The sequence below is a fragment of the Ascaphus truei genome, chromosome 21, assembly GCF_040206685.1.
Source record: "Ascaphus truei isolate aAscTru1 chromosome 21, aAscTru1.hap1, whole genome shotgun sequence".
Lineage (NCBI taxonomy): Eukaryota > Metazoa > Chordata > Amphibia > Anura > Ascaphidae > Ascaphus > Ascaphus truei.
In genome coordinates, this window is record NC_134503.1 from 31,246,944 (window position 1) to 31,262,625 (window position 15,682).

General features: G+C 45.6%; 2 protein-coding genes across 10 annotated transcripts in view; one reads left to right on the top strand and one right to left on the bottom strand.

The window, feature by feature from the left end:
• MEGF9 (multiple EGF like domains 9) overlaps nucleotides 1-9,363 on the bottom strand; it is a 73,065-nt gene extending 63,702 nt beyond the window's left edge. The window contains exons 1-2 of the mRNA XM_075579492.1: nucleotides 9,277-9,363; nucleotides 8,940-8,998 (exon numbers count right to left, since the gene is read on the bottom strand). Of these exons, the coding sequence (XP_075435607.1) occupies nucleotides 8,940-8,998; nucleotides 9,277-9,363 (146 nt within the window). The remainder of the gene's footprint in view (nucleotides 1-8,939; nucleotides 8,999-9,276) is intronic.
• Nucleotides 9,364-9,762: 399 nt separating this feature from the next.
• Nucleotides 9,763-15,682, top strand: part of LOC142472370 (P2Y purinoceptor 4-like) — a 57,621-nt gene continuing 51,701 nt past the window's right edge. For 2 of the 9 annotated variants that reach the window (XM_075579455.1, XM_075579456.1), the window contains exons 1-2: nucleotides 9,770-10,388; nucleotides 11,378-11,454. The gene's annotated coding sequence lies outside the window, so the exon portion shown is untranslated. Of the gene's footprint in view, nucleotides 10,389-11,377; nucleotides 11,455-15,682 lie in introns of all 9 variants that reach the window. The other 7 variants (XM_075579454.1, XM_075579453.1, XM_075579457.1 and 4 more) reach the window with 6 other exon arrangements.

Here is a 15,682-nt window from a genome sequence, read left to right on the forward strand (position 1 = left end):
GTTCACATCAAACCGTTCCCAAGCTTCAGCTTTCCATGTTTACAAACTAGATTTGAAAATCTAATTAAAGCTGCAGTTCAGTCAATATCCCGCATGTGTGTTTTTTTAATAAATCAGTTCTGTAGTAAGAAAAAATACTTTAGCATTTTCTGTTTAAAAAAATAAACAACTTTGAAAGACCAATTTTCTTGTATTCTATTTTAACAACCATTTACTAAGGCACTGCCCCTTCATGCCCTGTCACAAGCCCTTGCACACCCCTTTGTCAGCCCTGCCCACCCTCTTGCACATGTCAGTGCAGGAGTGCTCATGAATATTCATGAGCTTCCACTGAGTGACAGAAGCAGAGGAAAAACATATCCCTTATCTAAAGATGTTGCCAAATTTCACCGATCAATACATGGAGAACGAATTGACTGTCAGCTATACAGTTCTTTAGGTAATTAGAGATTGCCCACATGAAACTATTGAATTAAAACAATAAACTTATACTAATACTGTCTTAACACACATTCCCAGCTAGCTCAAACTCCCACACCCACCACATCATGAATATATATTTGTCTCAAAAAAAAAAAAGTGTGCTACTGGGCGTGACAAATGTATACAACAAAAGACAGGGGTGTCCAATGCTACATCCAATTGACAAAACATATAAAGTAATAAGTATAAAGTTTGAATACTTCAATAATATTAATAATATTTACTTGGTTATTTAGTTAAACCCTTTGGCCAAAGCGTCATAAGCCTGCATACCACGTCAAGGTAAACCAAAATTAATGCAGGTCCTACACTACACTGTGAACCCTTCCCTTTACCTCTGTATGAGGGGAAAGAACCATAGTAGATTCTGTTCTTTGCAGACAGTTATAATGGAGGTAGGTGGCACCTCCCCCCAGAGCTCACTCCTCCTCACCTTTTTAACTTGGGAGGACTTTACAGTTTGCTGCAAAGAACAGAAGGGTTCACAGTGTAGTATAGGACCTGCATTAAAATTTGTTTACCTTGACGTGGTATGCAGGTTTATGACGCTTTGGCCAAAGGGTTTAACTAAATAACCAAGTAAATATTAAGTATTCAAACTTTATATGTTTGGTCTATTGGATGTAGCATTGGGCACCCTGTCTTTTGTTGTATCCAGCCAAAATGCTGCTGCAAGAATCATTTCACTTTCTCCACAGAGAAAAGAAAGAATTGCCGGCGCCAAATCAGTCCTTTAAATAAGAATAAATCCGAATAAAGACCAAACCGTCTCTTGCAAAGTCACAAAAGTGTCCTTGAGCAAACAGGCAGTGAAGGGGTCAACGAACGTCTCACACCAAAAGATATTGCACTATCATTTGGTGTGAGCCGTTCGTTGACCCCTCACTGCCTGTTTGCTCAAGGACACTTTTGGGACTTTGCAAGAGACGGTTTGGTCTTTATTCGGATTTATTCTTATTTAAAGGACTGATTTGGCGCCGGCAATTCTTTCTTTTCTCTGTGGTTCATTTTCTGACTGTACAGTCAGTATTTGCCAGGCTGCCTGCAATATTTATTTCAAGTATTGTCATTATTTATATTTTTTTAGCGCTGTTTTGCACCGTCTTTTTTCGTTAAATTTCACTTTCTCCAACTACAGTCCCTGCTCATCTCCTCCTTAAAGCTGCAGTTCAGTCTTTTTTTTTTTTTTTTACATTTATTTTTTTACTTCAATAGTTTTGTGTGCAATCTCTAATTACCTAAAGAACAGTATAGCTGCAGCTCAATTCGTTTTCCATGTATTGATAGGTCGAAATTTGGTGACATTAAAAGCTGGCATTTGTTTATAATCTGCTTGACTGGCAGTGGAAGCTCATGAATATTCATGAGCATTCCTGCACTGACAAGTGCTAGAGGGAGGGCAGGGCTGACAAAGGGGTGTGCCAGAGCTTGTGACAGGACATGAAGGGGCAGTGCTTTAGCAAATGGCTGTTAAAATAGAATACAAGAAAATTGGTCTTTCAAAGTTGTTTTTTTAAAAACAGAAAATGCTAAAAGTATTTTTTCTTACTACAGAACTGATTTATTAAAAAAAACAAACATGCAGGATATTGACTGAACTGCAGCTTTAAATCCCGCTCCTGGCTTCCCACACAATTTTGGATCACTTACAAAGTTCTCATCCTTCCCTTTAAGGCTCTCCACTCATATGCTCCTCCCTACATATCAGCTCTGATCTCTCGTTATACCCATGCTCGTCTCCTGCGCTCTATCCATAACCGTCTCCTATGCACCCCTTTCACCTCTCTCCAGCTATCTCACCTTAAACATTTCCCTCACTGCCCCTTACCTGTGGAACTCATTCACACTCAGTTTACGCCAAGCACCTTCTCTCCCCACCTTGAAGACAAAACCTTAAAACTCACCTCTTAAATGAAGCATCCCAATAGCCCAGACTCATGCCTACTGTCCCACACTAACAGTCACTTCTACCACCCATTATGCCCAAGCACTGCCATCTACTGAACTTATTACCTCACCAGCTGGCTATAAAAATCTGCCAACATACCACTAAGGCTGCGCTTAGTGACAGCGACGTCACGTCAAAACAAAATGCATTGCCGCCTTCGCGTGTGCTTATAGTAAGCGCGACGCGACGGCTTGGTCGCGATCGATGGAAGTCATCTCTATTTGATTTTTGCAGCGACCGCAGCCTGACGTCACCGTCGCTGTCACTATAAGCGTAGCCTTAGGCTACGTCCATAGTGCAAGTGACGGAACGAGCTACGTAGCTCACGTCGAAACAAACACCAGGACTACATTGTGTGAATACATCGTGCGTGCGTGCGTATGCGCTACGGGGAGACCAGCGCTTCGCGCTACAAACAGGTTTGTATTTCCCACCCAACGGTCGGGATACGTGAGCGATTCGTCCAATGAGGGAGAACCAGCTCTGTGACATCACGGCCACTCCCCCCTGACGCCTCTGCCTGCAGGACAGGATATATCTCCTGCAACAGGCGAAAGTGCGCAGCGTCGAGGAGCGTGGAAGCCAGCGCCTTCCACTATGGACACAACCTTAGAGTGTAAACTAACCGGGGCAGGAATTTTCTTTCCTATTGCCTGACTTTATTGCATTTATTATAATTCCCTGTCCTGTATTGGCTCTTTGTAAAGCACAGAGCACACTGTGGGCGCTATATAAATAAAGACATACATACAATGTGAAACAGGTTTGAATGGAAGGAAAAGTAGAGGGAAGTATTAATTCTTGGAAGCAGTTTGTAACCTTTTTTAGTTTGAGTGGATTAAATGATTCCATAACTAACCCTGGCATTACAGATTCAAAAGCTGTAGCCGGGCCAGAACCTGTCTGTTTTTCTGCTGGCACATCCGATACCTCTCGGGGCAAATACAAGGAAATAGTTAGGCCAGGGGAAGCCCACGCCAATCTTCACGGGCCACCAACAGGTCAGGTTTTCAGGATATCCCTGCTTCAGCATAGGTGGTGCAGAATAACTGAGCCAACAGTGCTGAAATATACTGAAAACCTGACCTGGTGGCCCTTGAGGAATGGAAGTGCGCAACGCACTACACAGCTATTCATAACTTTGGCTGGAGATTTAAAAAAAAAAAAAAAGAAAAAAAAAAGGATAATATTATACACATTTTATTGGAGTTAAAAACAACATCAGATACATTTCCCAACGTAAATGAGAGTGAAGTACTTATACGTCAATCAGCAGTCCACACCGACCACATTTTTTTGCATTTTTTTTACTTGGAATGGGCGAGAAATTATTATTACCAGTATTCGTGACGTCACGGCATGCAAGCTATTTTATCTGCTCTGAATAATAAGCCTTGCACTCATTAGGAGGCCATTTAAATGAGTAACGAACATTAGGTATTGCAGTGGTGACCAGTTACATTGCAAATAAATTCCATTATAATAGATTCAAATTGCATACAAGGCGTGCATAATAAATTGAAGCCTAAAAATACATGATACAAAAGGCATTTTCATAGACAAGGTGAGTAAAGGCGACCATGGTCAAAATAGTGTTCATCACGGAGAACAGGTAAACGGGGCGCAGACTGAAAAATGTGCGCACCCCTATGTTAGAGCAAAAATATATAATACAGATCAGGAGTGGCAAACCAGTCCTCAAGGGCCACAAACAGGTCAGGTTTTCAGGATATCCCTGCTTCAGCACAGATGGCTCAGTCAGAATGACAGTCACCTGTGCTGAAGCAGCGATATCCATAATAACTGGTCTGTTGGTTGCCTGCGAGGACCGGAGTTGGCCACCGCTAATCCAGACCATGGAAAGCTTGTAGGGCCGGTTGGAAAGCACTGTCCTCGAACTATTTCAGGCCTGCACAAATCCAGTCCTCGAGGGCCGCAAACAGGCCAGGTTTTCAGGATATCCCTACTAAAGCACAGCTGGCTAAATTAGTGGCTCGGTATGACTGAGCCACTAATTGAGCCAGCTGTGCTGAAGTAGGGATATCCTGAAAACCTAGCCTGTTTGTGGCCCTCGAGGACTGGAGTTGTCCAGGCCTGAACTAGAGTGTTATCCATAAGTCAGGACAGACAGAGATATTATATAGTCAAATATAGACTGGTCACAGCGCGTTCACTCATTAAACCATGCCCCCCGCATGACAAATTACTGGTAATAATTTTTTTTTAAAACACACTTTTTTTTTTTTAAACCTGTTCACCATCCTACCCGAGCCAGTGTATACTTATAATTACTGTATTCAGTGCTAACCAATTACGACTCAGCTTTGTTTGTAATATTATTATGTGAACAGAAACATTTATGGCAAATACAAGCTAAGCAAACTTCTGACTTAATTACAGAATTTTTTTTTTTTGTATATAATTTATCTTACACACAAACCTGGGTGGAATTGCTGCACTATTGTTTTTATTTATTTATTTATGAATAACCATAAAACTTGTCAGTGTTTATTTAACAATCCACACTTTGGCTGTATAAAAAATTCTGACCAAATGCATTAGTCCAGGTTATGCAGGTCCACAGGCAAAAATTACCCACATTAATGTGAAACGCCAAGAAGAAACAGGAAGTTTGTCCATGTGCTATAATTAGAACTGTATCAGAGACATGTCACTGCATGTAATCTATTTTATCTGCTCTGAATAATAAGCCTTGAACTCATTAGAAGACCATTTAAATGAGTAACTAACATTAGGTATTGCTGTGGTGACCAGTGACATGGCAAATAAATAAATTCCACTACAATAGATTAAAATTGCATGCAATGCGTGCTTGCTAAACAGCCTAAAAATACATGATACAAAAGGCATTTAAACAACACTAGACAATGTCAGATTACACAATTAACATTTCACATCGTGTACATAATTGCAATCCTGGCTGCTCGTTAACAATGGTTTTAAATATTTTTGATATGATTCAAAGCAGGGCGTCCCCGGAACTAAAAGTGCAATATTATTAGCTATTGGACAGAGGTTTAAATGCCATGGGCAGGGGTGGCCAACTCCAGTCCTCAAGGGCCACCAACAGGCTAGGCTTTAAGGCCATCCCTGCTTCACCACAGGTGGCTCAGTCATTAGGACAGCACCATCTGTGCTGAAGCAGGGATATCCTGAAAACCTGATGGTAACCCTGGAGGACTGGGAGTTGGCCATTCCTGTCCTGTCCTAGGAGAAACACTGATAACGTCGCCGGGGCGCATCTGAGGAACCAGGTGAGTTTTACTCCGTGGATCACACAGTTCAAATCATCTTAAAAATTTTTTTTAATACAAATAGGTCAAATAAAAAAAAATGACTGGGTTTCTTTAAGTACTAGAGGTAGACTTTATACTCCAAGGATAAATTAATCTTTAGGATTGTACAATAGACATGAGAAGCTACCAGTTATACACTACCAACAAAACGCTGCAGCTCTCATGGTGTGGTGATGGGAATCTCGCCTCTTCAAAAACTTTACTTATGGGATATTATATTATGTGGGTTATTACAGAACAAATAACCCCTTTGCTGACAGAAATGCAATGTGAAGGTGGCGATATCCAGCAGTTCAAATAAGAGGAAATACTGCATCCCAGCAAAAAAAAAATTAAAATAAATAGTACCTTTTAATAGTACACGAATTTGGAGAAAATGGAAATTAATTTAATCTCAGTTATTCAGAAAATGAGAGATTACATTTGAGTAGGATTCGTTGTACACAAGTGGCCAAGCCTCACTCACGTGGACTAAGGCCTGGAACCCGCTGCCTACTGCAGCGCCCGCTGCACGGACGAGAGCACTCAATGGCGCCGGGCCCGCAGCGCTGTGGCGAGAGTTGCTCCTGCTCTCAATAGAATTGAGAGGACTCGCGGCGGAGCGATAAGCCACGCCTACCGGTGGTTCAGCCAATGAGGGCGAACCTGCCGGGTGACGTCAAGGCCGTGCCCCCGTCACGCCCCCCCCACGGTCTCTTCCTGCAGACCAGGGAATCAGCTGCACGCGCCGCCAATCTCGCGGGCGCGCGTTGCAGCGGAGTTACCGGGGCCTTAGCCTTAGGCCTGGGACATAGTTAATTGAAGCTCGCTGAGGCGGGCTGAGCCGCGCTGAGCAGATGCACAAACCCCCTGCATCTGTCATCAGCGCGGCTATAGTTTCCCTCTCTGCATGCGCGCTGATGCGTGCGGAGGCTGAAAAAATTGGAACAGACAGGGAAGTTTCAAATTTGCCGCTCGGGGAAACGATGTGAGCGGTCACGTCCAATGGGAGCGAGTGACTAGCCCCGCCTCCCGCTCCTGACACGCCTCTGCCCCGCCCCCAGAGAGCGCTCACTGCCTCGCCTGCAAGGACAAGAAAAAGCTCCATTTTGGAGTAGGCGAGGCAGAGCAGGAGCGTGGCTCAGCACTGTTTAATCCTCTATGTCCCAGGCCTTAGTTTCCTGCATTGAACCGCACTGGCAATGGCTTTATGAATTACACTATTGTATAAAGTTTTTTTTTTTTTTAATATGTTTAATCGCAGAGAACCCCAACGCTCACTTACCCATCTCTCTCCTCTCGGATTATAAAAATCTACTCTACCCGTGTACATTACCGTCATTTGATAACAGCCTTCACACCAAAGTGCAGAATATGTTGCAGTGTTTAAAATAAGTAATAATGCTAATAGTCCAGCACATGTTGACAGCTATGAAATAATATTCTAGCTACAGCTCCAAACAAGTTACATTTTGGGATTCTAGGCCATGATAACATAATTGTCACATAATTACAATATTCTCTCAGACCTCTCAACAGGGACTGCCAGCCTCGTGTGGTTGGTTTTCCTTACAATGTGTCAGCGAACAAAAGCAAAAAAACGCACAGGATCTACATAGCACATATTGACAGGTTGTTTTGTAATCGTGGCCTAGGTCCCCGAGGACAGGCGAGAGAGAGAGACCACACTGGTATTGGAGAGTCAGACCCTGCAGATAGTCGGAATGAATGGAATAATCAATACATGGAAAATAATCTCCCCATGAGCGGGACCTATGCGAGTGGAAATCGGACTGTGAGTGCAGCAAACAAGACTCGCTCACCCAGCACAGCTACTTTGGCATGTGTCAAGACACAATCCAGTTGGGCGCCAACAAGCGAGACGCGTGAACCGAGCTAGAATACCGCCATGAGTGAGACTTGCTGCAAAATGACTGCAGCTGCCTTGTAATAAAAAACCACTGCTGAAGTGAATTAATATCCCTGAGGCTGGCTGCGAGTGAGTGAGACTCGCCACCAGTAATCCCGAAGGAGGTACACCATTACTGTATATGCATAGTGTCATGTGAGTGGACTTGCTGTAGCTGAACACAATTACCTGAGACAGGGTGTACGGGGGTAGTTATTTCCGAATGGGTCATACTTCAATGATGCTGTGACCAGGTAAGACTCAAATAAAAAATTAAGCAATAAGAGCCTGCGCCATTCATGGGTGTACTACAGCCCCCCACCTGGATTTATACATAATGTTAATGGATGTCTCACACACAAAATATATATATATATATATATTATATATATATATATATATAATCCTGGTGCCGTTATTTAGAAGGCTTCCGACTAGTGAGACTCCATTGAAGCACACCGGGTCAGTGAGAAAACATCACAGAGTACCTGCAGATGAGTAAGGCTGCGTCCCCGCTGGCGCTGACCGCACTCATGCTTTAAAGCGGTGACGTCACCAGCTCTCCAAGCATGAGCGCCAGATGTCCTTGCTATTTCAGAAGCTCGTGGGGGGGGGGGGGCGCTTTGCGCTTTGCAGGCAAATTGAGCACGCTCGAAAGCTAAAAAAAAAATTTGTTTACCCAAGCGTGTGTGCCTGTGCATGAGTGCGAGCGTGGATGCGACGATCCACATTGACTAAGGTAAGCGTGCTCAGCGCCAGCAGGGACTCAGCCCAAGACTCCAGTGGAAGCAATATTTTGTTAGGTCCAGGCCAGTGAGTGTAGTAGCTATTAACCAAGTAGAGCCACCGATACTAAGAATGAGTGAGCAACACTCACCAGTAGATAGTGAGAGCACTTCATTCTCAGTGACCCGTTTCAATCTCCTTATTAACCAGACTCGCTCACAATGACTATAATGAAACTCACTAAGCGAGTGGATAATGCACCACAGACTGGCAGCGGTCTCATAACGGAGTGAGACTCGGTCATCTGCCGAGTATTACTCTCACCATACCCAGAGAGTATTACTCTCACCATACCCAGAGAGTATTACTCACCATACCCAGAGAGTATTACTCTCACCATACCCAGAGAGTATTACTCTCACCATACCCAGAGAGTATTACTCTCACCATACCCAGAGAGTATTACTCTCACCATACCCAGAGAGTATTACTCTCACCATACCCAGAGAGTATTATTCTCACAATGACACGCTACCTCCTTATATGTATGAATGGGGGACCCCCCTCTCTCACTCACCTCCAGTCTCTGCGCTGCTCCCCGGGTCCGCTGCCGGGGAGGAGAGTACCGATCGCGCACTACCACCCGGTGCTCTGCTAGATAGTACCCCCGGTATGCTCGGTGTTGTCCCCGGTATGCTTGGTGCGGTCCCCGGTAGAACACCCGGTATGCTCGGTGCTGTACCCGGTAGCGCCTCCGCTATGCTCGGTGCTGTCCTCGGTACGCTCGGTGCTGTCCCTGGTAGTGCCCACGGTGCTGTGCTCGGTAGTGCCCCCGGTACTGTGCTCGGTAGTGCCCCCGGTGCTGTGCTCGGTGCTGTGCTCAGTAATGCGCTCGGTGCTGGTGTCCCCTGTACTGTGTCCGGTGTCAGGCTCCCGGTTCCCTCTCGGCTCAGCGCGCAGATAAGAGCCAAGAGCAGAGCGAGCCCGGCGCGGGCCTCCATCCTCTTCCTCAGGATCCCGCGCACCGCACGGCCCCCGGGCCTCCCCGCTTCCCGCGCCGCATCCCTCCAAGTGACAGCCCGCAGCGCAGCAATCCTCTACCTCAGCGGTCACCTGCGCCCGACTGACAACCACCGCGTCCAATCACAGCACCGGACTCAAAGCTTCGGCCAATGGGTATCGGACTACCTCGAACCGCGGTGACGTCAAAGATATTTCAGCATCCTCTCTCTCTTCCCCCCACCTTACATCCTAGCAGGTCACCTGCGCTTCACTGACAGTCGCCTTAACCAATCACAGCCCAGCGTTCAGCAAACACGAGGATGAATCAGCCAATACACGAAGTGCTAACTCAAGGAACGTCGGAGCCCTCACAGTGCATCCCTCCCCCTCCAACCACCTGCTCCGGACTGACAGGTGCTGTGCCCAATCACGGCAACGTTGTCCAACTCCTATGCACGGATGAGCCAATTATGATTTCCCTGTGACTTGAGAGCCCTCCCTGCCTAGCCGGCCGGGCTGAAGCGCGATTGGCGCATGCGCAGAACGAAATATTCGCTGCAATTGTGTCTGTGGTAGCAGCGACTCATTCACTTACAGTGCCGCCATTTTAAAGCCCCACAATTGCCAACACTGAAGTTACCATGAATTGAAAGAACTCCGCCATGTAACCTATTACAATTTATTTATAGTAGGTGTCACTGCCCAGGGTACACATTTTGAGATATATATATATATATAATCCTATGAGAGACTTTCGTCTAGGGTTGCCAGGTGGCTTCGCCAAAAATACTGGACACAACGGTAAAAGGTGTGACGCAATATGCCCACACACACACACACAGCTCCATGCTCTTTCCTCCTCTCCTTTGCCCCACCCCCAAGCTTCTGACACCTCCTCCTGATTACCCAGCAGCCGCCAATCAGGACAGAAAAAGCTACCCAGCTCCTTACCAACAGCCCTGCTCTCCCTGCTCGGGGAAATCCTGAGGCCCCCCCAAGCCGGTCATTCACTATGTCCAGAGAGGTAATACCGCTATACACATACACGTCCAGAGAGGTAATACCAGGCACATACATGTCCAGAGAGGTTATACTGCTATACACATACATGTCCAGTATTACCTCTCATTTTATACTGGACAGAGCGTCCAAATACAGGACAGTCCGGTTCAATACTGCACACCTGGAAACCTTATCCGCATGAAACCTATATGTAACCCCAATATTCACAGTGTATATATGCTATTGTGGGGCCTGTGATTGTCCTCCCTTAGTACACCATAATTGGACCTCTTTCATATGTTAATAGACCAATGGGAATATTCCTATTTTTAGCTCCTCTATCAGATTTGCGCCGTTTGGACATTTTTTTGTGGATTTTTGAGAAGGGAATGAAGTGTGGGGAATTTGTCACTTTTGTTTTTCTATTCTTCTTTTTAATCACATTCTCTGGGAAGATATTATTACTTAGGCTGCGCTTATAGTGCCAGCGACGCCGCGTCAAAACAAATGCATTGTCGCCGTCGTTGGCGCTTATTGTGCAAGCGACCAAGCAACAGCGCTACCAAAAATCTGGTAGTCACTGTTATTTGATTTTTTTCGGTGACGGTCTCTCCTTGTGGCCAATCAGAGAGCTTTTCCGTCCCTCTGCCTTCCCCTTTTGTGACTTCACTGGTCTTGTAGCCAGCGGCGTCGCCTAAACTTGAATTACAACTATTGCAACGGCGATGGGTGACGTCATCGGTCACATCGCCGGTACTATAAGCCCAGACAAGATATTTTTTAACAGAGTTATTTGAAATTCAAGATTTAATATTAGGAAATCCTTGAAAGCGCCATGTTTCCTTTATATATATATATATATATATATATATATATATACTGTATATATATATATATATATACTGTATATATATATATATATATATATATATATATATATATATTGTATTGCCCCTAGTTCCCTGATACCACATCTGTATAAATTCACATACTTTTGTTTGCCCAACACAGACCTTCGAATTAGCAAGACTGTTGATGCGTGAATTCTGCAGAACTGAATGTAAAAGGTGCATGCGATCATTAACAAGGTAAGACTACCCCCTCGCACCTCGGTCAGGCATATTGATTTGGAAAGTGCAGGTGTGGGGTTGTATCAGAAAGACGGAATTATTTGTCCGATTTGGGTGTTGACATTTTTAATTCGGCATGCAGGATGGATTGGAGCGGGCTTTCGATTGGTAGGGTCATCAAAGCCAATTTAAGGTCTGGAATGGTAGTGTCCATGGCAGGATGCGGTCTTGCCAGGCTGGGCTTTAGGGTGGTCATTGAGATTTTTAATTGGAGGACATCACTCCAGAGAACAGGGTGTGGAGGGCTGATCTGGGTGTTGCTGGGTTGAAGGGCCTGAAGGTTGTCCTCCTTGGCTGGTAACAATGATGAGCCGTGTCTTGGAGAGTGTACTGCCAGTCTTGTTTTGGCAGTGGTTTATTTCTTGGGGAGCGGTCATTGTATACCTATGCCTGAGTTATTCTTCAAGGTTCAATCTTGCAGGCCAATGCTGGTTGTTTGTAATCTGTTTTAATAAAGCTATGGCCTTTTTCTTATGTGTCTGTTTATTTTTTGGTTTTGGTAGGCACTTGGGTTGGTGGTAGTTGAGAGGTTGTCAAGGTCCAGGCAGGTCCTCTTGCGGCATTCTAAAGTTAAGCGGTCCCCTGCAAATATTATGGGGAGGGGGTTCGTGACTGTGCGCTGCAGGGGTTTAGGCTGGGCAGGTTAGGAATAATGGGGGTTTGGGTTAGACTTGCAGACACACTTACCAGGACACCCTCCTACTGACTCCTAATGTTACTTTTATGTCTCAAGCTGCTTTGAGCCCTAAGCGAAGGGCATCCATGACCAGGGGGCCAGGCTCAACTCTTACCTTTATGTTGGGTCTCCCTGGCCTCTCTCCACAACCCCCGCCTCCGTGCGATGGAGGTGACGCAGTCGGGGGGGGGAGGGGGGGAGGGACCAGGGAGGTTATTTAGGTCATCTGGCAGGGCGTGTACTCAGTCTGGGCACTTATACCCACAGCTGGGATTTGGGACGTGCAGGTTAAGCGGGGGGTTAAGTGCAGGGTTGCCACCACTCGGCCACGTATCTCTGGACTACGGGTTTACCTGAAAAATCTCTGTGCGGCATCTCCCCCTGCAAATCCAGTCAACATGGCTGCGCAACAACAAATGGTACCGCGTTGCCATGACAACGGGGTGCTACGTGACATCACGGCGTCCCGTGACACCCATTGCCATGACAACCACATACTACATGACATCACGGCATCAAGCGTCATCACGTTGCCTTGACAATGGGGCGTCATGTGATGCCTCGGTGCAATAAGCCGTCTTTTTGTCATGGCAACTTGACTTCATGTTGTCATGCTGACTGAACCTTGCAGGGGGAGATGATGCCGGGAGATGCCGCCCGCTAAGAGAAATAAATATATAAATAAGATAAATAAATGTAAAAACATTTATTGAAAAAAAGTCTCTGGGTTTGCCTTCAATAGATGGTGGCAACCATGGTTAAGTGGAGCAGGCTGTGGGGTCACAGCTGCCAGGGGCCCCTGGAGTGGCGAGCCCTGGGGGGTCTGCACAGGCCCAGCAAGGGGAGGAACCTGCGGAGGTTAATGTGGCAATGGTTTTAGGCTTGGCCGCAATGTTAAGGGGTGTACATCAAGCCCTTGAGGCGAAAGGGGGGATCCCTCTTGAGAGGGGTCAGGCAGCGGTTCCCAATATGGCTGGGCTGGGTTCATCCTTAAGGGTGGCGGTAGCATGGGGTGCAGGGGTAACACAGTCAGTGGCTGCCAGCTCGACACCGGCAGGGGCTATGTATGTCGTGGGGGCCAGCCAAGCTTCAGCAGGGGTCATGCAGTTTGCGATAGCCAGCCCCGGCTCCCGCAGTGGTGGTGACGGTACCGGCAGAGAGGTTGGGACCGTGACGGCGGGAATGTACATACACGTGCCATGCCAGCCCTCTGGGGATGCATCTGTTAGCCGAGGTGAAGGATATCATTTGGGCGGGGAGTATGTTGAATTGCTACTTCAAACCATCCTGACTTCGATGCCGTGACTAGAGGTTCTGTTTAGGTCCGATGGGGCACACTTGCCAGACATTGGTTTCGATGTATTTAACAATACCATGCAAGATGTGCTAGTGGCGGGTCTGGCGGTACGGGGCTAGTTTAATGGGAATTAAATATCCCTATAGATGGCGGCATGGGGGGCAAGTGTTCTTATCCTTGCCAGAAGGGGCTCCGTACTTGGTAATGCCCAGTGGGAGTGGTGAGTGGGCGGGGCTCATTTAAATGTGAGTTCCGGGAGCCCAATCGCGTCAACGGCCTGGTCACGTGGCCCCAGCTTGGGTGTCACGGGTCATCGGTTCAAGGACCTTTGACCTTTAACCCTACAGTATGAGCGAGCACTCTGTAAGGGGGTAGAACTTACAAAATTATTTAATGGTTAAATAAAAAGCCGCAGCCTTTTACCTCCAGACCTTGTCTTGCAGTTATTTATCTGGGGAGCTCCCTCGCAGTCTCCCGGGTCAAACGCGTATTCCCATTATGTGTCATATTATTATGTCACGTGTGTTACTGCTGTGAAGCGCTATGTACCTGGATGGTGCCATATAAAGATATAGATACATGCATACTACGGTTAACTAAGGACTTGGGAACAGGTGGTCAGTTTACACAAGCTAGCATGGATGGAGGAGAAGGGGACAGGGGTGATGTGTTAGGGACTCGGTGGGAACCTTCCGTTTAGGTCCTGTATTTCACCACCCCGTTTTTTCCCTTTTATGGTTTGTTTTGTACTTTTTTTTTTTTTTGTATATTTTCTTTAACATTTTTTATTAAAGAATTATTACAAAACAAGAGAAAAAATAAGATAGACAATAAATAAATATACACGTTGTTTTTATAAATGTCTATGTTAAGAAAGGCAGTGTATTGGGGAGATGCGAAGGTCGTTCTCCTTTGTGGGAAGCCATGGTGAGCCGTGGAGTGCTGTCAGGCTGGCTTCGGCGGCGGCTTATTACTTGGGGTGCGGCCACGTTTTTTATTAATCCTTTAAGGTCCAGCTCCTCTAACTGCTCTCTATAACGCCTCTATAATTTTCCTATACCCACCTTTAAAATCGCCCACTGGCGCATGCTGAGCAAAGTTCGCACAAAGCAGCTTGATGCATGAATTTAAATTGACTTAGAGTCAAAATGACACTCACCTCCGTCTCTCCTCCATCTCTCTGACATGTCCCTCTCAAAGACTACAATGGAGTCTCTGAAAAAAATCTGCAGTTTTCAAGTAAAATATATTTTGATCCTGAAACCCCAAATCGCACTGATTTCAGTTCGTGGAGATTGACATTACTGTATATGATCTTGTGTATGGCTCTTGCTGGTATCGAAGCTGAAATCTTTTTCTCTAAAATGTTTCTAATTTCCCTTTTGGGTTTTGGCTGGTTCAGTCTGCTGCCGACAGGATGTTGACATGAGGGAAATTGTGATCAGTGTGATCGTTTTAAATGAAGCTACCAGACGGAAGTTCCAGAATTAGCTTAACCTTGATCTGTCTTCAACAAAACCAAATAATCTAATCAACCAGACAACGGGTTACCTTATTGCTGAATCTCTGCTGTGTAATCTTGAAGTCTGCATAAAAGGAATTAGGAAATGGAATCTTTATCCTACAAATGTAGTTATATTCCAAGAACAAAGGGGTGGAAAGTCTACTCTTCCAGAGGTTTATACCCACATTTGGTGCTCTTAGCTACAGACTCGAACTGGCCTCTGTATAACCGGTTGGTCGGCCAGCATCAGGTGGGACCTCAAAGTCCACACTAATTAAGTCTTCAAGAATTACTCTCGAAAGCTTAGAAACACAGAATTTGATGGCAGATAAGAACAAATTGGCCCATCTAGCCTGTCCACCTTGCTAAGACTTGGGAGACTGGCTGAATGTCCCATGGTAATCTGAATATAAGCGAGGGCAAATCTGTGTTTCCAATTGTATAGTATGAGTTTTTCTAAGGGGTTTATCCTATATCAGGCGAAGTGACCAATTGGGCAGTTCACGGACAAAATACCCCATTGTATTCAATGGGGAACTGTGTCTGAAAATGACCAGTTCGTCCGCTTTGGCTGATATAAAATAAGCCTCTATGTGTGTATGTATGTGTTCAAACGTATATGCATTTATGCATATGTAACCCCCCTTTCGGGACTACTAGTTAGTATAAGGGGTTAATATCCTTAATGGGTTAACTGTGTGGGATCACT